At 41.7% G+C, this 25,629-nt stretch overlaps 1 protein-coding gene across 1 annotated transcript in view; it reads right to left on the bottom strand.

Annotated features, from left to right (window-relative positions):
• The window catches only part of ENPP1 (ectonucleotide pyrophosphatase/phosphodiesterase 1), a 46,095-nt gene extending 20,939 nt beyond the window's left edge, over nt 1-25,156 (bottom strand). The window contains exons 1-6 of the mRNA XM_033143791.1: nt 24,837-25,156; nt 11,717-11,789; nt 10,408-10,524; nt 8,107-8,232; nt 6,387-6,447; nt 2,374-2,471 (exon numbers count right to left, since the gene is read on the bottom strand). Coding sequence (XP_032999682.1) covers nt 2,374-2,471; nt 6,387-6,447; nt 8,107-8,232; nt 10,408-10,524; nt 11,717-11,789; nt 24,837-25,040 — 679 coding nt within the window. The 5' untranslated portion in view covers nt 25,041-25,156. The remainder of the gene's footprint in view (nt 1-2,373; nt 2,472-6,386; nt 6,448-8,106; nt 8,233-10,407; nt 10,525-11,716; nt 11,790-24,836) is intronic.
• Between the last annotated feature and the right edge of the window lie 473 nt (nt 25,157-25,629).

Here is a 25,629-nt window from a genome sequence, read left to right as displayed (position 1 = left end):
ACTGACCCTCATAAACATGAACAGAGTAAACATAACATAGGAACTTGTGACGCTAACAGTTTTCCACTTTGGAGTCCTGCTCCTTGTGGTTTTCAGTTTATGACCACCATACATTCCTGGAGCAATAAACTAAATCTTTAGAAATCTCCAGAGACAGCTGAAAAGACATCCATGGATTTCTCTGGTCTTTGGTTTCTAGTGCTAACTTAAAAAGAAAACAAATAATCTCCAGAGCTTATACTACCATAAACACATTCTCTTCTCATTTCTTAAAGTAACATGCCATTCATTACCACTCTGAAATGGATAATGATGGTCAAGTGAAAGGTACGTTGATAGGAGTCCTTCTGGGCTTTTATTAGGCCCCATGACCTTATTCCTTCACCCCTCATCCTCTTTTCACACTATGGGCTTTTCAGGTTAAGGAGCAGTAGTGGATGGCAGAGCAGGGTGAAGGCACTTGCCTGACCTTCCAGCAGAGGAATCAATGCCACCAGCTCCTGCTGGTGTGTTTGCACTGTGTTGGCCTCGCTGCAGCCTTGCACCTCCCATTCTCCCTTCAGGTAAGCACTGCTACCCTACCACCCACTACTATTAAGCAGGATGAGGAAGCATTAGGTAAGATCTGAAAGAAGTCCAGCTGACCCTCCTAGGCAAATCCACAAGGTCATTCCTTATATTCAAATAAACAAGATTTTCAGAAACTAGAGATGCAAACATTTTGCTTCTTTAAGTCAACTCACGGAAAATATTTGGTAATCATCTCAAAATTAAAGTATCCAACATCCCCTGTGTCTCAGAATGATAGGAGGCTACAGGCTCAAAGGTTCAGAACATTGTGGCCAACATGGTGTTATGGGACTCCCAACTCCCATCAGCCTTAGGCAGCATAGTCCATGGTTAGGGATGACAGGAGTCTGGAGGGCACCACACTGACTACTTTTGCTTTAGACCAATGCTATGCCATGTCACCTTCCAAACGAATTTAGCCTGTGTTTATGTGACAGCTGTAGCTAATAAACACAGCAAAAGAAAGTTGTTCTAGAAACTGGTTTGTGTGCATGTGTTAGTACCTGTTCCCTGTTCTGATTAGCAAGCTAACTCAAAATAAATGCTTACATTATTTTAAAATTAGAAATACTGTGCTGTTGCCAAAACATGTCCACTAAGCACTTGTCTCTCACTCTCTTTACAGCTTTTTAGATATCTAAACATTTAAACAAAGCACTGCCACGGAATTACTATGTTGCTAAGTTACAGGCTAATTCTGCCCCCTGAATTTTTATATAGTCAATCAATGCTCCATTGTTTTCTTAGTATGCTGCATACCACAGCATAGACTTTGCTCTTGCAGTGCTACACACCAGTATGCATAATGGATTTGATCTAGAGATATGCAAGCGCAAGTATACTGGTGCAATGGAGCTTTCACGCACAATGGGGCTTTCCATCTCCCCACTGCAACTCTCTATAACACACACACACACCCCGCAAAACAAAAACACCCACTGTTCCTGATGAGACAGGACACAGGCACTAAAGCAGGGTGTACAGATAGAGGGGGACAGGAAGAGAAGTCAAGAGGAACAATTTAGGTGAGCAGAACTGCTTTCTGTTTACATACAGGACTTTCTGGACTAAAATCATAGGCTTTAACTATAACAGCTTTAAAATAGACTTGTTTGGCTCACTTCAATCTGGCAGAAGCCCCTGCTGGAGGTCAGGGATGGCAGTGGTTTCCACCAATTCCTCTTCCCCTCTTGCTACCTCCTTTATATTCTGGAGATTCCCAGCCATCCTTCTAGAGCAGATTTACAGGAGGTACAGGGGGCTAGAGGGAAAAGCAGGGATTGTCTTGTCTCTCTCCCCCGCCCCAACTCCCCCAGCTTGATATTCAAATAAATAAACCATGTGTTGGGCCTTTGTTGTGTGAGTTGCTGCTTTCTTTTCTTTTCTTTTCTTTTAAATCAAGTCAACTGAAATTCTTGCTGACTATATTCTATTTTTAACATTCTTCTGCCCTCATCCCCAATACTAACTCCTCAAGAGTCCAAGAGTCTTGTCTCACCAAATTTTTCCATGTTTTGGACTGTGGTCACTTTCAAAATGATCACTGTCCAGCCACAGTTAACAGTTGTCTAATCATGCCTGCCCTTCATAGAATCCAGGCTTGGCTTCATCAAAGTCTCTCTTGTCTTTTGACTCATCAGCAGCTATAAAACTGCCACCCTCATTTGGGTCAAAATGAGTTTACGGGAAGTGTGAGAAGCTCATGAGAGCAGACAACACGTTCAAGGGGAAAGTACTGTTTGGATTTATTATTACATTCTTAATAGATCAACATGCTGTGGCTCAGACAGAGAAGCTACTCACGTAATTTGTTAATAACAGGAAGAAGTCTACCCCATGTGTGCAAATACTCAGCTCTGAATCCATCCAAGGAAAACAACAACAGTGGAGGTTTTGAAAACCTGAGCAATTAGAAACGAGACAGTTAAAAGCAAGAATTTATTAGTTGTTCACTCTTTCTCCAAGTACTCTTTATGCCCCTTCGGGTGCTCTCCCCCCATGTGCTCATAAAGAAGAGAGCGGGACCACACCCAATGACCCTATACATGCCATCATGTCCCTGCTGTCCACAGATTGAAGGGAAAGTCTGAAGAGGGGAGCCACTCTGTATGCTTATGCTTCCCTGTGACCCAGGATCCTTTGAAAGGCCAGCAGAGGCGCAAAGGTGAGGGCAGGAGCCAGCAGCCCCCAGTCACCTGCTCCACAATTTGTTTGATACCTGAATAGAGTTAACAGGCACCAATCTCACCAATTCTAATTTTTTAAAAGCCACTCATTTAGATAAATTCAAGATCTACACCCAAACCCTTTTTCATTATGTGAAAAGACTGGACATCTAGACCATGGGTAGGCAAACTAAGGCCCAGGGGCCGGATCCGACCCAATCACCTAATAAATCCAGCCCGCGGACGGTCCAGGAATTAAGAGTGTTTTTACATGAGTAGAATGTGTCCTTTTATTTAACATGCATCTCTGGGTTATTTGTGGGGCATAGGAATTCTTTTTTGTTCTGTTTTTCAAAATATAGTCCAGCCCCCCACAAGGTCTGAGGGAAAGTGGACCGGCCCCCTGCTGAAAAAGTTTGCTGACCCCTGATCTAGACAAAAGAGCACTGAACATGTAGCAAGGAGCATAATGACATATGCTGCATAAGGGGCTGCAAAAACTGTTGCCGTGGGCCTAGCCAAAAGCTGAAAAAATAAGCCTATGCTGCCAATACTCCTGGTAAATCAGTATACAATCAGCAGCACAGAAACGGCGCACCACTGAATGGTGTAGTAGATTTGTGTGTGCCGTTTCTGTGCTGCTGATTGTATACTGATTTGGTGGGCCTAGCCAAAGGCAACTCTAGTGCAATAAATATGCTGGAAAGTTCATTTACCGTATGTCCTTGGTAACTACAATGAGTCCTTTCAATTTATTTGTTTCATAAAGTTAGTTTCCATATTTTAGAAAGAATGGTACCCACAAGGTACAGAAGTCAAATAAATATAGAACAATAACATATTGTTAATTATAATTTAATAAATATATCCAAGTATCATATAATGCACTGGAAATGATATGTAAAAGCATGTAATTTAAACTAGGGTTATCATTAGAAGTAATAAATAGTGCAAGTACTAACTAGTAAAAAAATACATTCATACAGAAATCAGTCCCTGTAAAACCTTAATATTACAATGCAATCACATTGTTGGGGGTGACAGTGAGGATTGGTGATGCGAAATGGCATTCCTAAAGGGTTGTCATTAAAGAGAATGGCAATCACTTGATGTTTATATAAGACATGCTGTAATGAGCTCAGACTGGAGCCTTAAAGATTTAGGAAGAATGTCTGGAAAACCTGTGGAACTGGTTGGGCACCGGTTCAGCTAATTAATTAAAATAATCTCGATCACTGGGGATCTGTAAGAACAGGATCCAAAAATGAGAGATTGCATTAGTTTTGATGGACTTGATAGATTTAACGAAAATAGCTGGGTGATCTTTTAAGTTTACCTAGGTATTAACTATATCCCAAAGTACCCTCTAATGGAGACGAGTATTGAATAAGATGGAAATGCTTCAGGCAGGTTATCTGCTAGCAGTAGATTTGGCTTGATGATCAACATCTCTAAGTCAAATGTAGTGAGGAAATGTACCAATGTTTTCTGAAGAAAGTGTGAAAGGAGTTCAGTACTTTTCTTATGAGCGGTTGTATCATCTGAGCTTCACCAAATCTGATCTAAACCTGCCATCTCAAAAAGGGGGGGAGGCCTAAAATACAAAGGCTGAGAGAATATCCTTGGGATTGGGGTTAAGTACCCAGAATTCTCATATTTCTATAAGAATGTTGTGCATTTACTTTTCAGCAGGCAGCTGATTGTCTTCTGTTTAGTTTTTAGCCATCATTCCTTTTCTCTTTTGCAGGTTGGATAGCACCTCCATGCACATGCTCTTTGTTCCATACTAGAGTTAATTTTATAGTCGACGAAACATTTAAAAAGCAGCAGATTTTTATCATGGTAAGGCTGCTCTCTGAAGCACATTTGGTGGGAAGTAACATTCATCAATGGCTACTAGCCATGATGGCTATGGTGCCAGAAGTGGAGTGTCTTGAATACTAGCTGCTGGGAATCACAAATGGGAAGGGGGTACTGGGCTTATGTCCTGCTTATGGACAACCCAGAGATACCTGGTTGGCCATTGGGAGAAAAGGAGGCTGGACGAGATGGTCCTTTGGTCTGATCAGCAGGGTTCTTTTAATGTTCCACTGAAATTAGTAGGACTTCTGAGAAAAATGGCTAAGCTTGAAGTGTTAGTTTACTAAATATATATATATATCTTTCTATGAAATCTTTTTAAGTTATATTCCTCAGGCAGCGTAACAGCTTCAAATCAATGCTTAGTGCCAATTTTTTAACTGAATGAAATGTCTAGCCAATTTAAAATAACAGGTTGGGAAGTAACTTGTTTCTTTTTGCAAATTGTCTTCTGGTTTGGCATTGGCAAGAAAAACCTCAAGTTAAATATAGTACGCTACTCATCCAAACTGTTTCCCTTTGGTCGTATGTCAATCAGTTTGCCTCATATAAGTGACTGTTACGTCCAAAAAGATTGATAGCTTTGCCTTGTTTACAATGTTCACAAACACTGAGAATGCATCCAGACAAAACACCAGGATTCTCCATTCCACAAAAAGAGGCAAAGCAAAACTCCAGTCAGGTCTTATCAAATTGCACTACCTTGCTCTACAAGATGATAATGAGTTTTCTCACACTGAGTGGACTTGGGTTAGCTGCTGTCACTGAGAACATGCATGCACCTGCCACCAGACTTGTAAATAGGAGATACACTCCAGGAAATACATTTGATGGCTGAAAAACACTGGCCATAGCAACTTTGAAAATTAGCAACTGTGAGGGTATGCGATTGCTTTTAAATGTTCTCAGATATTATAAATGTTTTTAAATGTTTTTTATATATTTTAAAAATTGTTTTGAAATGTTTCAGTTGGTGTTTAAATTGTTTTAAATATATTTTGTTTTGCTTTAAATTGTATTGTTTTGACTTTTTTATGTTTGCCACCCTGGGCTCATTTGGGATGAAGAGCGGGATGGGAATTTGTTGAATATTTATTTTATTTATTTAAACTGGTTATACTGTAGCCCATATCATATGCCGAGCAGGGCAAAACACCTCCAAATGTGATACTGTTTCCTTCTTGAGCTGCTCTTTTGATTTTCAGTGGGTGAGATCCAGTCCAAGTTATATATATTCAGGCAACAATCCTATATGCACTTACAGTACTTGGGAATAAGTCCCCTTGAACAAAGTGAGACTTGCCGTACTATAAATCCAGCCGGAATCCATGGGATTAATGTGTTTAACTTCAGCTGGGTCTCTCCCACTAACATTTGTGTTGATGCTTGTGGGAGCAATGACTAATTCTAGTTGGAGCACAAAAAGTCTGAATACAACCAATCTGGGCCAAGCCTTATGATGAACAGCTCAATCCTTATATTCTCATTAAAAATTTATGGAAAATTGGAAATGGATCAGTCTGGAAGAATGGTTTAAAGCATAGGTGGCTGTTCATTAATGGCTGTTCAACTCCCATCAGCCTCAACGAGCATGAATCTGGGCCAGGAAATGGGCAGGGAGCCAATGCCAAGGGTAATATGTATGAAGAGAGAAACTTATGTCAGGAAGGATGGCTGGGATGGGAGCATGTGACACCTTCAGATGTTGCTGCACAACCACTACAGAAAGATTTACAGTGCCACAGCATCCTCTCTTTTTCAGAAAGATGCAAAAGATATACAGATTCTTACCCTTCTGGGCACTGGGGTTCATTTAAGTCCTCACATTTTTCTTCAAGCCAGCTTATCCTTCCTTATTTTCAAAAAGAAGAATATCAGTATATTACTCAATTGTTAGTAGCACTAGTAGCATTCTATTATTTGAAAGGGAAAAACTGACTTGATATGAAAGTATGGGAAGTTAAAAGCAATGCATTTCCTGAAATTGAAATCCATCAACATGGTCATTTAATGCATTCTTTTAAATAAATAAAAAAGTAGGAGTACAACTTCTAGGAACTCATTCTAAGATATAGGTTGGGAGCCAAAGAACTGTGGGATTGGGGTTTCTGTTTCTTGAAGAAGCTGCCAGTCGCATATGGTATGTTGCCCTCCCCCCACTCACCTACCCTCTGGTCCATCACATTGCTGCTGCTTATCTTGAGGTTAAGGCCAGCAGGAATGTCATATTGGTTCTGCGGGTGTGTTTGTACTGCACTGACCTCACCACTGTCTCCCTCTCTGTCTCCCAGTAAGTGGCAGAGATGTGCTCAACTGGAGGTCAGAAGAAGTGGTGGTGTCCCATCTGCTACTTAAGCTGTCCCCATACCCCATAAAAAGTGCCCCCCAAAGGAATTTAAAGCAATTTAAGATATATAATGGGATCCGCAGTTCTTTTTTTAAAAAAAGTTTTAAAACAAAAATAATAATCAAGTGGGAGTGTACACCTAAGGTACATCTTGTATCTCAACCATAAATACTTATAATAGCAGCAATTAAGAAAAGGTCATTTTGAATATTGACAGCATTTCTTCCCCCCCCCCAAGATAAAAAGCTGTAATATTCAAAGTGTTTATTTCAGCAGAGCTGGCCTGATGGCTGCTGCTTCCCTTATTATTATTATTATTATTATTGGCAGCTATAGGAGCAGTCTTGGGACTTATGCCCATTCCCATGCTCCACCTTCAAACTCTGCTGCTCAAGCTATTTTTCTCTTAGCCCAATGCGGCTACTGCTGGTGAGTCAGACCATGAAAAGTGGCTGAAACAATGAAACACATGACAGAAGGATAGGGATGGTGGAAAGTTCACCCGCCACCACCCATGCTCCGCATTTGAGGTGAAAATCAAATACTTCATCAGAACTCCCTGTTCTATATGTGAATGGTGAAGACCTGTGAGTGAAAAATTATTTGGTTGGCCCCATTACATCTAGCCTGGTCCTTGCGGGGGGGGGGGGGGGAGTCAAGATTAAAAGGATTCTTCAGCTGCATTTAACTGGTGGGATTGTGATTCTTGGGCGGCATCCTCCAATGCCAAACAGCAAACCCATTTTTGAAGGAGAGAAGACAAAACCCAACAGAATAGGTCCAAATCCTTTGGGCAATTTGTAAGTTTGCCAGAATGCTGATGTGGAGTCTGTGGCAGCCCTAGACCAGGAAGAACCAAAATAGACTCCCAATGGAGCCTGCCTGAATCTCCTGAATACTGGACATAATCTGCCACACTTACTTATTGTTTTTCAATTACAGACTACTTGACATAATAGTTGTTGTTGTTTCCCCTCATAAAGCGTCTATGTGCTTGACAACTCCAGGTATGGCTACAGTAGCTCTTTGGATCTCAGTCAAGGATAGGTTTCCTTAGATTTTTCAAATCAAAGCAGCTATCAGCACCTTGACCAAGTAGAGCAAATAGCCCAGACCTTTCACAGCTTTTAACCAGTCAGTGATAAAACAAACATAACATTTTACCTTCGCACACTGAGTAATAATTGGCACAGCAGTTGTTGTTTTTCACACAGTCTTCTGAACAGGAGCAGAGGTACTCTGGCCGGTTCTTCTCCCCACACCGAAATTTGGTACAGTTCCATATATGAGCTGCAAATGCATGGAACCAGCCCCGCTTTTAGTTAAATATGGCTGAACTGGATATTGTGTACAAGGATATCTGAATGCAATTATATGGCTACAAATCAAAGGAGCCGCCGTTTCTTTACTGGCACTTTATTGGCACTGCCTTTATAAAAGCTAGCCATTTTAATAACTTCTCCATATGTCTAACTCCAGGTTTGGGGGTTGTTGGCAAGATGCCCCCTATGGAATCCTCCATGTCCATGATCCCCCCCCAATCCCTATAGCAACCTTAACTAGCAGGTGGGGGCCTGGGTACAAAGTAACAGGAGCCACCACTTCTGCTACCATGGGTGGGCAACCAACACCAAAAGAAGATTGCCACCTTCTGTGCTATTCTCAATCCTGCAGCCTGTTTAATTTGCTTTCATTTGACTTCCAGCCCTTCACTGACTATCAGGAAAGAAAGAAAACAATAAGGGGCTGCGGAACCCAGAGTAGTATAGGCAACCATGCTTTTCTTCCATTGCCAGCCCAGGCAGCTCACAGTAGCACAGACGGCAGCTCCTCCCCAGTCACCATCTTCTCCACTCCTTGCCCAGAAGATGCTTCCTCTTTTCCTATCCACCTTGCAGCTTAGAAGAGCCACTGCCTGCATTCCTCTGGGGAAGATGGGGGTGGCAGAACTATCTGCAGGAAGCAACTGTGCAGTACAACGACCCATGTTACTTTGAGTGCGCAAGCAGCTACAGTGGAAGCATTCAACAGAGTAGCACTACTCTTTGCACTACTCTAGGCTCCCCGGAGCCTTACTTCTTTTACTTGTTCCCAGCACTCAATGGAGCACCAAGAAGGAGAAAAACCTAAAGGCACCAAGAGTCCCAGAATGGTGCAGGTGACTCCTGCAGAGGAGTGCCAGGTGCTGCCATTTTAGTTCTCCACAACGACCCTGGCATTGCATCACTGTAATTCCTGGATTAGCACAGTGCTGCTTCAAAAGAAAAAGAAACAAATAAAGAGGAGCTCTGGAACAGCAAAATCATTGTGGCTTTGGTCTTTCCTATGCCAGGCCTGATATCCATACAATTCTAAATTCCTGAAACATGACAGAAAAACATGTTAAACTGTCTTTATGGTTTAGCTCCCTTTCAAGTCAGGATACAACTTCCTATTCATGCTGAGAACAAAAGCACTACACCTTGCTGATCTGGCATCAGTCTGAATTATCAGTAAAAAACAAAACAAAACACATTAAATTTGTATTAGTTTTCATGCATCCCCACTGACTTTCACAGAACTGATAGGTGAAACCCATAGGTTATCATGGTGGGAAGAAGGCATGACATTAATAGGATACAGTGGTACCTCGGTTTACAAACTTAATCCATTCCGGAAGTGCGTTCTTAAACCGAAACCATTCTCAAACCGAGGCGCACTTTCCCTAATGAGGCCTCCCGCCGCCAATGCCCTTCCAACATTTGGATTCCGTTCTTAGACTTGAGGTAAAGTTTGCAAACCGGGACACTACTACCAGTTTTGCAGAGTTCATAAACTGAATAGTTCTTAAACAGGGCTGTATAGTGTTTTCTGTGAGTCAAATATTAGGGCCAAGCTAGGCATTGGATGGCAAACTTCTGGAAACATCAGATGACCTGGCAGTGGGGAGCCATGATTTGAAGGGAGAAAGCAGAAGCTGTTCAGGTGCACTTTCCTGCCCAGCCATTTGAAAAACATATATGGGAACCACAGGTGGTGAGAAATAGCTCAGAGGAGAGGACTTAAGGGGGAAAGCAATAGGCAGGAGAGAGAACTCAGCACAACTTTCTTCCCCATCTACTGCTCCTACCTTCCAGTCCATTCCCTCTCCCACTAATCTTTAGATATTCTGCAGGGACCTGCAATACAGGGACATCTGACCTGGTCCGTGTATACAGTAATTGAGTTGTTTTGCCTGCAGAAGACTCTGTCATTTTCTAAAATGTCTAAGCACTTTCATGGAACACCATCAATAACCCCTGTAGTCTTAGAAGCAGCATTTTGTTTAGGAAAAATCCAGAGGGTTTTAATCAGACTATGGTGGTTTGAAATGGCAATGGGACAGCCTTAACAGGGCAGCAGCTGGTTCGTGTCTCCCAGCTCACCCACATGCTAAGCTGCTTCAAGAATGGGAACAAATTTTATACAAAAAAAAGTGATGCTTACCCGGTTCTATACAGGCTTCTTGGAAATCTAAACAGCAGTTTCCAAGTTTAACACATTCTTTGTCGCAGCGGCAACTTCCAAATGTTCTCTCATAGCAACGGCCTTTGCAGGTTTTGACTGAAATGTTTCATATTTACTTGATGTTAGCAATTGGACATTGATACTACATTAATTAACATTTCATCATGGGCCCAGGAGTAAATTTGCAAGAAAAAAATAGATCCCCTTCACTAATTCTTAGTCTAACAAAAAGTACTGTGGGAATTGAACATGGATGCTGAGCAATCTGTGAAGAAATATAAGAGGGGCAGACAGGAGCCAACAACCTTCCACTGCAATCAATAGAGATTGTGCAGCAATACTGTTATTTCGATTAGCCCCTTTATAGTTTTTCTTCCTCGCCAGAAAACTTAGCCCAATGGATCTGTGCAGAAGCAAGAAAATATGCCATTTCCAGCAGTGATAGTGATAAAAGTAATCCATTTCATGGTAACCTCAGCCCTACCCACAACTGAAAGCAGAGCTCAAATGATGTCACTGGGCTCTGCACTGGCCTAGAAGTAGGAAAATTGTTAAATCTGCTGACTATAAAGTCTCCTTCATGTGACACACATAAATATTTCTACCCATGCAATTCCTCAAATGGATCATTTAGCATATAATGCAAGTTTGGTGTGTTTGCCTTTTCTGCAGTATGTTAAGTGTACCATTGGCAAAACAATGTGGAAGCCTTTGCGTGAAACATAACCAACATGAGAACCACAGATATAAACACAATGTATTAGTCACTGTACATGGGCTTTATGGAAAGGGACTGTATAGGATGGCAGTCTGACTTTCACTTGCCTTTGAGTGGATTTTAATGTCATGCAATTATGATTGCTCCATAAATGCAAGCATTTCTGCTTGCCCGATGGAACAAGCTCTCCTCCCCTACCTCTGTGTGGTTCTGGGGTTTCTCACAACCCCCCAAGCCAATTTGGGGGCACAGAGCAAGGGGGGGAAGCCTAATTGCTCCAGCAGGACTCATTGTACTCGTTCCTGCAAGTGCACCTATCTGATTGAATCCCTCATTTAATTAACTAAGATTTCCTTAACTGGGTGACAGGCCTAATAAAAACTTTATCATTTGAATTCATATTTTGTATTATGACAAGATTGTTACAGAAATTTTATGACAAATAGAAAGATTCATAAATGGAAAAATGGGCAGAACCAATAGTGGATGCTGTGTACCTAATGAATGCAAGGTGAACCTTTTATATCTAAAGAAACTCAGCTACTTATATTAGCATTCTTCATTACTTACCATCTCTTGTACAGCTAGGTTTCAGCCCAAATATACATCCTAGGATTGTTGTTAGCACAATGACACATAATACCTAGAACAGAAGAGATAATAGTAGTCAATATATATACATATATATATATATATTACACCAATTCACGTTGCTTATCTTCACTCATGCAAACAGAAGTGATGCTTTTAATTACTTTTACTTGAAATGAAGCTGGCCCTGGTGACTCCAACACAATCATTCCAAGAGCTGACTTAATTAACTACAAATGAATGATTGATGAAGATTTTCAGAGTGAACTCAAATTGCAGCCAACAGAAGTTGCACAACTCTGCCCAGTCTATGCAATCACAGCTCTGACATGTTGTCATCATGTGTACAACACATGTTTACTGTACACTATGCAGAAAAACACACAGAGCACACATTAAGTATGTTCTTTGGAAGTTCTTAATCAACCAAGAGGGTAAACAGCAATCAATCAACATCCGCCAAAATTATACTACACTGTGAAGATAAGGCAGCATTAGGGCAGTGATACAAGAAACCTTACAAGAAACCAACCTATTCTATATGTTCAACTAGAACTGCATGTTACATGTCTCATGGAACACGGCAGCCAAGCATTTAATTTGTCCCACCGTAACATCTAGGACAGCTTTGTTATGTTGTTATATGCTCTTCCCCACATCTACTGCATAAATGGCTGGAATTGGGAATGGGTGTGGAAGCAAAGCAGGTGCCATCATCGTAAGTACCACAGGCCCAGGGATGTAAGAAGGCAGTGATTCCCATTCGATCCTTTCCCCTGTGCCCATGGCATGGGGCCAGGCGGGGGCCGCGCTGCTGGCCCACTGAGCAGGGCGCCCGGGCGCACCCCTCGTTCTGATTTGTCTTCATCACAATCAGTGTTGTTTTTGTTCTGCTGCACTTCAATTTCTACCAAACAATCTGTTATTCATCTCACTGTCCATTCATTTTCATGAAAGTAAATGCAATTTAAATGCAGAAAAAGTCATCAATTAAGTTTCATTTGCAGGCTAGGGGTGGGGGGTGGGGAGCAGTACTGGATTGGTTTCTGTCCCTGACATAAGGCAAAATAGGTGAACACTGAAAATTTCTGCTTCTGTTTTCATCAGAATTATCTGGCATACCTAAGCCACAGTATAGCAGCCATAGAACAATTACAGCTGCCTTCTCTTCACAAACACAAAGGTTGTGGACACCAAGAGGAGCCTTGCATGCACAAAGCTTCTCCAGCTGTGCTAAAGTTTTAATGTTGTCACTTCACACAAATAGAAGAGGGTTATTATGTTCTTTTTCTCTCCTGGGTGCCATCTGGTATCTGTTGTGGTGCAGGCACAGAATGAAAGTTAAGTCATGTCTTGGGTTTTTCCCCAGCATCACAGAAAAGTTCTAATTACATCAGAATAGGAAAACTGCCTAGCATGAGTTTGGCCAAACTGCGGGAGGCAGTGGAGGATAGGGGTGCCTGGCGTGCTCTGGTCCATGGGGTCACAAAGAGTCGGACACGACTGAACGACTGAACAACAACAGGAAAACTGCACATTTCTGAGCATGGTCCAAAAGAGCTGCTCCAGTGAAAGTTCCACTTAAATGCAGGGAAATGTCACAAGAGCAGAACATTGATGGATGGTGCTAAATGTGGTAAATGTTCTAAGAGAAATAATAATTTGTTTGTTTTTATTATAAATAGAGGCTTCTTTCTAAAGGGATAAGAGCACAGAATGGTTTTCAGATTGTCTTTCTGAAAAACAAGAAGGCAAAATTGGTACATTTAGAATTCAGCTGCTGGTAGCAAGAGTAAAAACCTCAAACCTCAGACAGTTTACTAAAAACCAGACAATGCCTAAATACCACCATGCTACCTCTCTAAATGCCACAGCTGAATAGTTTCACATTACAAATGGATATAACTCATAATATCATCATGGTTGGTAGAGAGAGAGGATGAATCGCTTCCTGTGGCGAGGAAGTCTTACAGAAATGATAATGTTACTTCTGAGCTCCACTGATTCATGTCATTTTGGGTTCTCATGCAAGCCACACACAGGCAAGTTCACAGCACCACAAACCTCAGAACATTACAAAAATATTCATGTGTTTACAACAAGTGCATAGTACCTAGAACCTGGAAAAGTTGAGCCATATGATTAGCAAGAACATCCCAGTGATTTCAACAGAACAAATCAAACTGGAAGATGAACATTTATGAAAATGTTCATAACCACTCATTTTATTGGATACACAGTACAGTGGTTCCTCTGGTTAAGAACTTGATTCGTTCTGGAGGTCCGTTCTTAACCTGAAACTGTTCTTAACCTGAGGTACCACTTTAGCTAATGGGGCCTCCCACTGCCGCCGCACCACCAGCATGCGATTTCTGTTCTCATCCTGAAGCAAAGTTCTTAACCCGAGGTACTATTTCTGGGTTAGCAGAGCCTGTAACCTGAAGCGTCTGTAACCTGAGGTACCACTGTACAATTAATTCTTAGTAAACAAACAGTATGAGTATTTGATGCAATACAGTAGTCCTATTAGGGGTTACAATGGTGAATTATCAATAATGTTTCCCATAACAATATACCAACAACCACTTTCAGTAGGGTGGCACTTTTACATTGGCCCAGCACTCGCCACAAGCAAAACTAGGTTGTGGCTTCCAACTTTCAAAGAATCAGATGAAGCTCAATTAGGTTTCTCTTCGTTTCCATGCATCTCCAAAGAACAACATGGTCCTAGTCCAAGGACCATTTGAAGATGCTATAGAGAAGGAATGTCCACAAACTATGCACACTTCTTAGTCTTTGATGAATTTCCTTCCCTTCTAATCATATTTTGTCCAATTTAACAAATACCCTATCCCTCATTTGTCACAGTTTTACTACCCTCTCCCTAAACCTGGGGAAAAGTTAAGCAGCCTCTCTCAGCTATTCTTCAAACAGCTGAGCTCCATTCAAATGCACTAATCCAAATTGCTTTGGAGTTAGAAAGAAAAGTTGAAGAAAGATACCAAACCTTACTCTGAGCATGTGTAAAAACGTTTGACTGCAGCTGCTGGAAAATGCAAAGCAATGATTTTTGGGGGGAGGAAGCAATTAATTGGTTTTCAAAAAGTGTAATTTGACCTTTCCATTAATTGCAGCTTCCAATTTCATTCTTGAGCAGAAGAGTCACAATGACATATGGAACTCTGGAAGAAAAATTTGGAGTTGGCTTTGGGATTGGGGAGAAAAGAAGAAAATGTTCTGGTTTATTCTGAGAGGTATTTTTGTGCTTGTTGATATTGGAACAAACAATTGTATTCAAGCCATGAGCTTTTGTCTCCTTACTACTTCCTCTGTGTGGGAGAAAAACAGAAAGCATCACCTTGCAAACATTACAGGCAACGGCAGCAGGTGGTCAGATAAGTGAGGAAACATTTTCTCATGCTAGACAATGAACACCAGGGCATAATAGTTTGTAAGATCTTTCAGATAAAAACCAATTAGACTATGAAAGCAACATTATTTTGGTCCTGATTTGCCCATGTTTGCTGTTCTGCAAAGAAACATTGTTCGAAGAAATTATGCAGTCCAAGTGGCTTGAGGGTCCAAGTGTGTGTCAAGGGAAGCAAAACATTTGTGGTGGTGGTCATTACATCTTTTGTAATGTTAGTAAGGTGGTCCTAACATCTTTTAAAACACACACACACACACCTCAGAACAGGGTATCTTGGGGAAAATTCTCTCCCCACTGATTCCCCAACCCCAAAATACAGCAAAAATTAATGATGATTTGAGATGGAACAAATGGCTGAGAAATATTCCTTGACAATTCTGTACAGCCTGATACCTATACTATCAACCTGAGAGTCATCTTTCCCCATTGCTTATTCCACAACCATCATTTGCTGTCCTGAATCAACTCCCATGTTCTCTAGGCTTCTGCAGTCTATTATCCTTCATAACCTACTATCCACCCGAGCAATAGTTTAGCCATTCACTCTTTTTGTTTTCATTTCTCTTCTCTCCCTCATCCAGGTATAAAAATCTACTTCAAAAACAGTGTTAGTTAGAACAACCGCTATGCAAGCTTGGGTTAACCAAAACATTATTTTGCCTACATTTAATGGATATCTTCCCCATGAGATTATATTTCTAGGTTTGTGTTATTCTACATCTTCTTCTTCTTCTTTGGCAATCACTCATAGCTGAGTAAGATTGTCTTCCATAAACTTGGTTTTAACAATGAGTCTGTAAGTGACTGTGGAGGCCAATTCTGGATCCACACGTTCTTCCACAGTGGGGACATTGGTTTCCGGGTGGGAATTGATCACGGTGTGGATTTGCCAAGCGTGCCTTCCTCCTAGCACATTTCTCCCTTGCGTCCTGAGTTTGAGTGTCTTCAAAGCCCATGACACCTTTGGTAAAGGCTGTTCTCCAACTGGAGCGCTCGCAGGCCAGTGTTTCCCAATTGTCAATGCTTATACTACATTTTTAAAGATTTTTTAAGATATTCTGCATAAAAGACCACTCTCATATCTCTGTGATTACACAAGTGTCTGGGGTGTCAACCAGGCCATTTGGATGAGTGAAACAATACTGTTCTAATCTCCTTTTATATTTCCAGCTCTTGTCTGCTGAATCATAAATACCATTCTAAACCTTCCTTCCATTTTACCTGCATTAAGATTACTCATGCCTTAAAACAGCAAACTTTTGCCCTTGCTTTTTCTGCAAGTTCAGCTCTTACTTGAATAAGCATATTTGATAGAGTAACAAATGACATCATACATTTCCAATGAATTGCTTATGTGCAAGTTTAAAATTATCCATTGAGTTGCACTGTGGTAAAAAATCTTTTTTAAATATATGTGATGCCATAAGATTTAAAAGAAGCCAACCCAGTTTAATATCATTATTTCTTAAAAGTATTTTGTTTAGTGCCTCTAAAATTGTTGACAATTTCACACAAATTATGCAACCCTTCGGAATATTTCATGCAAAGCAGCCATTATCACCATAACACTAACAAATTGTTTCATATAATCTGTCACCTTGGAGAAATACATAGTTACAATAGAAGGTCTGTATACTTTGCAATGATCCAGAAATAATTATTTCATTAATCAAATGCTCCGGAGTGCATGGAGTGTATTGAATAACTTAAGCCTTTGGTCCTAAGGGCATACTTGCATGGTGTGCTGTGTTAGGGTAAAATTGAAAATGCAGGAATAACCAAAACTTCCTTAGACACATATGCAGAAGGTGCCCTCTACCTTGGTGTGTTTCCTTCCTGTGTGGAGTGAACTATCCAAGGGCACAGCTTTATACTTCGCCACCAGTCAGCCATGCCAATTGCCAGCAAATCAATGTGCAAAAGTGCAATGTAAGTTATAGGGATCTTATATACTAAACCACAGCTGGCCCTGTCCTGCCCCAAGACGAACATATGACTGCAGAAGCGTGGCATGTGGAATGCATGTGTTAGATATATATATACATAAAATTCAGTGGTAGTAACTGCATGATGAAGAACACTTCACATGGCTGAGACCAAACCCAGATTAGCTTGCATTTTCCAAAGGGCTAGTCTTGTGCCATGTTTTGAAAAATGATGTACTTATTTGGCAGCCACATATGGATGTCATGGTCAATCACCCCTCAGAACTTGGAAACAGTCATTCCACCACCACACCTATCCTTCTGGTTGCCTATTTATTTATTGTGTGGTTGCAGAACATACATTGCTTGAAGTCAGCCAGTGGCAGTGCTTAGTCAGTTTCTCCTGTATGAAACTGTTGTGTTTGCAAATGCCTTTCAGCTTGCTTTGACCTTTAGCAGCTCAGGGTTTACTTTTAACAGAGGTAAATTTATTATTATTCCCAAACTTCACAAAGCACTATGCCGAAGGGCTAGCCTTATTAGCAGCTAAAGTGGATGTTCTCCAAAACTATTGGTATGTGCAGTGTGATTTCTACTGAAAAGAACAAGATAATTTTGAATGAATCATTGCCAGTCGTTGTGAATAAGCATTGAAGTGTATATTAGGAAATTATGGCTCATTTTCATGCAGGAGCAGGCACTTACCAACAACTAAAAGCTGACATATCTAAGTACAGAAAGTGCAAAAGGATTGTTTATATGGCCAAGTTCAACAGGAGAGAAACACGAAAGGCAAGACAGATTCACTATTATTTAAGATAAATCTTCTAGATTATTTCCCTTGAATTGTTCTAGCACAATATTGAATCTATCATAACTTTCCTCTGAAAAAGATTAGTGTACCTGACTAAATAAAAGCAAACATGGTTAGGTTGTTGTTCCTACTGCTTCAGTGCTTCCCTTTCACCACTCTGAATTTACAACAAAACAATATGACAGGCAGCACTTCCTACATCCATAACTGGTGAGTTGTTGTTGTTGTTTTGCTGTCAAATTCTAAAACAGAAATACACAAAGAGAATAGTTCATGGGAAGATGCCTTATAGCAAATCCAGCAATTGGTCCATGTTGCTTAGTACTACCTACACTGGCTGGGAGCAGCTGTTCAGGATTTCAGGCAGGCATCTCTGCTAACCCTGCCTGGAGATAGCAGTGATGGAACCTAGGACCTCCTGTACATGCAAAGCCGATGTCAAGTCCAGCAAAAGCTAGAGGACCACAAGTTCCCCATCTCTGTTCAGGAGGCTTATCGGATTATTAGTGAGTTGAAATCAAGAAACGGAGGACCAAGCTGTTGGAATGGTAAAGTGGGGTTCATCTTGGGCTTCTTCTCTCATGGCAACAGGGCAATTCTCTGCATGCTCACTCAAAAGTAAGTTCCACCATGTTCAGTGAGGCTTATTCCTAAGTAAATGTGAATAGCACTGCAGCCATGGAGACACAGGCAAGTAGTGACAACAGCCTGCAAATGTAGGTGCACAGTCCAGAAGAGCCAACAAGTTCATTAGGAAGTTGAGGTATAAAGTTACAGCTGTACATTGCCAAAAACTGTACATATTTATTCACTGGCAAAGAACCACCTGCTCTTTGATGTGTATGCCAAAGCACATATGATTTAAGGGCCTATGACTCAGGGTTGCCTCTTTCTGTTAAAAAGACAACGATTATGCATCCTGCTAGGAATGGTGTGCTTTTTGAAGGAATCACACTACTAAATGGCCCATGCTATATAATACTGGACATGTAAATTGTGATTAATTGCTCATGTTCATATCAAACAGCATTCACTTAGAAGTTCTTTTGAAAACACAGACACAGACAGACAGTGCTCTCCCCGCCCCAATTGAACTAGATATGTTGGCTCTTAGTTACCCTGCCCTTTTTCTTTTAGACTAACTTTGGTATGAAATTAGTACAGCAAAGTGATTTTAATCATGGCTCACATGATTAAAATCACTACACCAGTGTGGTGTAGTGGTTAAGAGCGGTAGACTCGTTATCTGGGGAACCGGGTTCGCGTCTCCACTCCTCCACATGCAGCTTCTGGGTGACCTTGGGCTAGTCACACTTCTCTGAAGTCTCTCAGCCCCACTCACCTCACAGAGTGTTTGTTGTGGGGGAGGAAGGGAAAGGAGAATGTTAGCCGCTTTGAGACTCCTTCGGGTAGTGAAAAGTGGGATATCAAATCCAAACTCTTCTTCTTCTTCTTCTTCTTCTTCTTCTTCTTCTCTATAGATGCAAACAGCACCATTCCTTCTTATGAGTAGAAGTGATTGCCACCAAAAGTTCCAAGCACACAACCAGACAGGGGTCAGTGGGGGGGGAGGGGTTCTTAATACAAAAATCAGGAAACTTGGATGAATATCAGCAATTCGAGTCCTGGGAGAATCTATAGAATTTGAGACTTGATAGGCAGGGGTCAAGCCATCAGGAAGGAGGCCCTCACTGCATGGCTGGAGGAGATACCAATTACAGTACATGGTTTCTGCTGATTCAGGCATGCTTATTCGTGGCTTGCCTGACTTGTAAAGGAGATGAGAGTCCACTCACTCCCTTACACTTTTCGAATCCCTGTGCACAAGATCAAATCTGAAAGACAGACGATTGGCCTCAATGCTTTACAGCACATTGATAGTTCTATAGAAAACTCTGATGGCCTTCTCAAGGCTTAGGAGCCGCTAATGGAAACCTGGATAAATAACATCAGGACTCTCTTGCAGGAGGGCTATAAGGGGCATGCCAAAAAGGGATAGCTTTGGTATCTGCACCTCTTCTGCAGAAATAAGGGTCAGAGCTCTGTGTATTCCCCAGCATCTCAATCTTCTATGTGGAGAGGTCATGTGGGGGCCCATACTGGATGTGGGGTAAAGCACAAGGCACAATGTCCCTTTGACAAGGTGACTCTTTACAAGCACAAGAACAAACTGTGTTCATTAATACCTTTGTGCATACTTTCTTTGCTTCCATACTACACTTTGCCTTGTAAAAGCTTGTAACTGGAACAACTTTGTGTGTGTGGTAACATTTGTTGTTTAAAGAAAATAATAAAAATTACAGTGGGGGGAAGAAATCAAAGAATACTGTGGGCTTCTTCCAGTCCAATGTTCTATGCTCCCATGAGCATCATATGTTGAAATATTGTTGAAATATCAGCCTGCCTTGCACCTGAGAGCTTGTTTCTTCTCATTGTTCCACCATAGGTTGTAGCCTGTTGTGCACTTAAACAAAATATGGCCTTTTCCTGTAATTGCATCTCATTTGTGGAATTCCCTCTCATTGGACAGGCATGTGGCACTGCTACTGTTTGGAGGCACTACCAGATTACTTGCTTTTGAGCATTCATCCTGATATGTTTGCAGGGAGATTAGATAATGTTTACTATTTAATAAGCATTTGTGTTAGAAGGCATGGCATCATAGCAAGTGTATTTTCTCATCACTTTGCTTATCACAAAAAGTATGACCTTTTGGGGAAGCTGGTTTCTTGCACAAGACCTCCTAATCAACTAATTGTGCGACCTGAGTTTGCTAGTATGTGATTGAATCCCATCCAAAAATAACAAGTCTGGAAGCACCCTGGCTTTTAGTAACCCAGTCCTTTGGGGGAACTTGATGTAGCAATGTCAGCTACAACTGATGACATCTGCTGTCTGCTGTTATTTATTGTTGTTTGAGATTTTAATTGGTTCTGGGATACTGTATTTTATAATTAACATTTAACTCCTGCAAACCACTCTGGGATCTTAACTGGGATCTTAATTGATGAAGAAACTGATGAAATAAGTTGTTGTTAGAAACTGATGAAATAAGTTGTTGTTGTTGTTGTTGTTGTTGCTATATTTCAGGTATTTATATACCACTTAATATTCAAAAATTATAAACAGTGAAATCAATGAAACAAGTCAATCACATAATGTATAATTAAATAAATAATCAAAATATAACGGCTCCCAATCCTCCATTCTAGTCATACTCTGTTCACAGATGCAGTTCATTGATGACTAATCACTATGTAATGTCTCCATGTGGGAATATTCAAATCTTCGTTTCAAGATAACTATTTATAAGCATAAAATGTTACATCAGAAGCAGTCCTGAAACAACCTTTGGTATCCCAAATACCCAGCAGTAGCTTCCAAAACACAGAACATTTCATATTAATGCACCAAACACACCACATTCCCCTGCCCTACAGACGCATCCATCATACTCCATTCACTCTGTGCGTGTTCTTCAGTTTCCTGTGTCTACACTGTGTATTTTCTTGCCATATTCTTTTTTGAAAGGCCATTATGCAGCACTGCTTAACAACAGGAGGGGAGTTTGGAACTTCTACTTGATATTTTTAACAAGATTATTTAAGATGCAATCTTAACCCCCCCCCCACTGCCCTGGAGTAAGCCCTGCTGAATTCAATAGGACTTGCTTCTGAGTAGACATGCTTAGGAATGCACTGTTACTGCTTCAAAGATGCAGCATCCTCCTAGAAAAGGCACATATAGTCATGTTGGTTCATAGAAAAATCCAGAGTAGAGCAATACATTTCTTAGGACCAACCAAATGTCACAAAATAGTAAGGAAGCTTTTCACTTCTTCATAACTCTTCACCAGGCTGGACATTAAACAAAGGGTTGAAGAGAAAGAGAAAAATTGCATGATGTTAAAACAAAAAAAAGTCTGTAGTTTTAATAGTCTAAAAGATAGAGGAGATTGAAAGGAGAGTAAACTGGAGCAGACTATAAGTTGCTTTGAGTTTAATTCTTTGGAGAAAAGGGACTGATAAAAGAATAATAATATTGTGAGCTTTATGAGAAAGAACCAGTCATGGCAGATCTTCCACTACAGTACTTTGAAAATATAAAATCTAGTCATTACTCAGATCCTTCTCCTGTACCTATTTTTTTATTCATGTTACCTGTTTCTATGGTTCCTTCTTCTCTACTATACTGTAGAACAGCAACATCTTCAAGATACTATATGACTAACTTTACAGAGGTCATAGTCCATACCTCATAAAGGTTTTATGGCCTACTGTGCACAACCCAATTAATCAGTTTAGAACCTGACAGCAGGTGAGCCTCCGTATTTTAGTCATATTAATTGCTCATTATGTCACAGAATACAAATAGATTGGGAACATTTGATCTAGAAGAAAAGATCAAGGGTGATACTTTTTAAATTGATACTTCTGTTTTAAAAAAATGTAAAGGCTTGAGGAACAATTCTCCTCACATCTGCTACACACATGATACAATGAAACAAGTGGAGAGCAGCAACCCAATTCTAAAAGCTTATTTGCCAGGTTCAGAAATTATATTGGCCCTTGTGGGTAACTATGGGTGTTTCGAAATAGGCACCTGTTTTGTTGAAACATGACTCAAGCCAGTGCTATTTTTCTAGAAATAGAGATACCGGAACTCACCATGAAAGCCTCCCTTGTTTTCTTATATTAATACTAATAACAACAACAACTTGATTATTTATACCCCGCCCATCTGGCTGGGTTTCCTCAGCCACTCTGGGTGGCTCCCAGCAGAATAGTAAAAACACAATAAAACATTAAACATTGAAAACTTCCCTACACAGGTCTGCCTTCAGATGTATTCTAAAAGTCAGATACACTGTAGTTGGTTATTTCCTTGGCATCTGAAGAGAGGGAGGACGCCACTACCACAGGGAGGATTCCACTACCAAGAAGGCCCTCTGCCTGGTTCCCTGTAACTTTGCTTCTCACAATGGGAATAGCGCCCAATTGAGAGGTGTCAGAACTGAGTTCCGGTGAGTTCCAGCTGAGAAAAAGGCCTGATGCAAGCTATTTGAGTTGCAACAAACATTTCTCCAGACAATTCTCAGCTAGATACCTAGCAGGATTCCATTCCAAACAACCTTCTTAAGACCCAGATAGATAAATTCCAAATGATTAGAGACATATCTAATCACACACACAGCACGCACACAAACCCATGCAGTTCTGCCTGCACTCCACCACTTAAGCCTACTAAACAATGACACACAACCAAGGCTAGGACTTTTCAAACAAACATCAAAAGATATCTCTGTAACAAGTCAAAGGGACTGTGATCCACTAAAGAGATTTAAGATCCCACACTCAAATCCCTGGGATGGTGAAGGCTATGATAGTATCTCCAAGCTTTAACTTCCCATTGAGCTGGGTCCATAAGTGTGACTCAGTCTTAAGAGCAGAACACTGCTGCATCAGATGTTCTCCTCTGGGACAGCCCTGACCCCAGCTAAGTATCTCAGAAAAGGAGTAAGTGTGTAGAGGGATATATTAGCACATTTTCCTCCAGAATTCAATGTAAAGGGAAGTTCTCAAAAAGGTATTCTGTTTTATCAGATTTTCCATCAAAATATGATGAAGAAAAATGCTCATTTCACCACCAGCATCACACTACGTAATTGACAGATTAAGAAAGATGGGTCAGCAATGGGAGTGGGCATAAGGCATAATTGTGCAGGGGAGGGGAGCAGCACAGCTGCATCTTAATATGACACTCACTGTCTTGTTTTATATATATATATATTATTTCCCCACTTCATGAAATAAATTATGCTGCAGTTTACACATGCAGATGGCTACTCCTGTGTAATGTGCAGTAATTAATCTGGAACGACTCTCACTGTCTGTATGAGCTTATAGCTGCAATAAAGTTTTATTATTATTATTACTCTCACTGTGATAGTCAGTAATGCAGATTGCCATCCTCATTATCCCAGATGAGCTTGCATTAGAAAGGTGGGGCAATCCAACTTGCAACTACTACTCTGAAGTCAAGTGCCAAGGAAAGTTTAAAGAGTGTGAATACCATACCAGACTCTTGAATATTAATTCACAGACATGAATCACTTGCAATGTCAGCTATGAAGTCCAGTGTATGGCGAACCACCCTTTCACCACACACCAAAGTTTTTCAATGCCCCAATATGAGTGTGTTTAAATCAGCTGGCTCCCTATTAGTGGATACTTTCAAAAAGCAAGAAGCTGTGGTTAAAGAATATCTGGCATGCTCCTAACATCCTCTACTGTCTGATGCAACACATGCAGGTGTGGAATGTGAGTAACCAATGTTGAGGAAATTTAATTCTGCACATGCTCAGGGGCACCTGGTTCTTATTCACTTGTTTCACATGTTACGGCATTGAATCATTGCAGTGAAAATTGTAGGTGGCCAATTTCAAACCTTCTCCCTCTCTCACCCACACACACACAGTATTTTCCCCTGTACAGTATTGAGAGGAGATGACTAATTGCCAAAGGTCAGGCAGCATGTTTGCTGTTCCTAAATTAAAGGCATCCCACTCGGTGAAGCTGTGCTGCTGCCTAAGTGCTTTAGCAAAGCTTGCGTCACTTTAGGATCCGAGCCACATCGTTTGGGTCCCCTTAGCCAGATTCACAGAGTGGTCCAAGCAAATATTTGCCTCTCCCTCTGCAAAAAGACGAAGGTCACCATCACTTTGGAAAGCTTGCCTTCGCCCAGCGAGCTCGTGCCTGCGTAGAAGAGAAGCGTCCCCTTGGAGCCGCCTCACGACAGCCCTGCGAGGTAGGCTACTACTTTGCCGGCCGGGGGTCGGGCTTTGCGCCCGCTGCGTCCCCCGAGTCCACCCCGGCCGTCTCTCGAGGCGCCAGGCTCCGGAGCGGGGAAGGGGGCGGCGAGTCTCCTTACCAGGGAGAGGACTTTGTAGGGGTTGGGCTCCTTGACTTTCGCCCTGGTCGCCGCCGCTTTCTCCGGCTCGTCCGCTACATCCATAGCCGTCAGCATGGGCACCGCGGCGGAGTTCTTCTTCTCCGGCCCGTCGCTGCCGAAGCCCTTCTCCAGCGGCGGAGGAGCCACCTTGGCTTGGCTGTTCCTCAGGCTGGCGCTCTCCATTCTCTCGCCCTGCGCCTCCTGCGCCCTCGGCTAATAAAAGGGCCGTGGCTCCGCCCCCTGACTGGCTTTGGCGGGCTTCCCTCAGGCCGCGCGAGGTGGGCAAGGGAAGAACTCGGCTCTCCGGGTTCCTCGGGTTCCTCCCTCGCCTCCCCCCGCCCCCACCCTCTGGCCGCGCTCTCTCTCTCTGGGGAGCCGGGTGGCGTTTTCTTCCCCCATTCGTGTTCGCAGGAACCTTCCTCTGAAGGCGCACCCTTCCCGGGAGATGCTGCTGGTCCCCCTGAAGGAGCTTTATAGAGGATGGTCATCATCACCACAAAGGCTTTATTATGTATCTATCAGGAAGCTGAGAAGGTGGCAATGTGTGGCTCCAGAAGCAGACGGCGCAGGAAGGTGACCGGGGTTGTTTACACGGGAGAGTGTGAAGAAGGGGCAGCGTTTTCCTTTGCGGAGAGGAAGGGAAGGTGGGTGGCTGGGCGAGGGGGAGACTTCCAGCCTTCCTATTTACACAGGTTCTTCCAGAAATCACATTCACCTCTCCAGGAGAAAATGGAACAGAAAACGGATAAAAGGTGGAACTGACTTTTTTGTC

Source organism: Lacerta agilis, chromosome 3 (assembly GCF_009819535.1).
Source record: "Lacerta agilis isolate rLacAgi1 chromosome 3, rLacAgi1.pri, whole genome shotgun sequence".
Classification (NCBI taxonomy): Eukaryota; Metazoa; Chordata; class Lepidosauria; order Squamata; family Lacertidae; genus Lacerta; species Lacerta agilis.
This window is presented reverse-complemented; position numbering and strand designations above follow the sequence as displayed.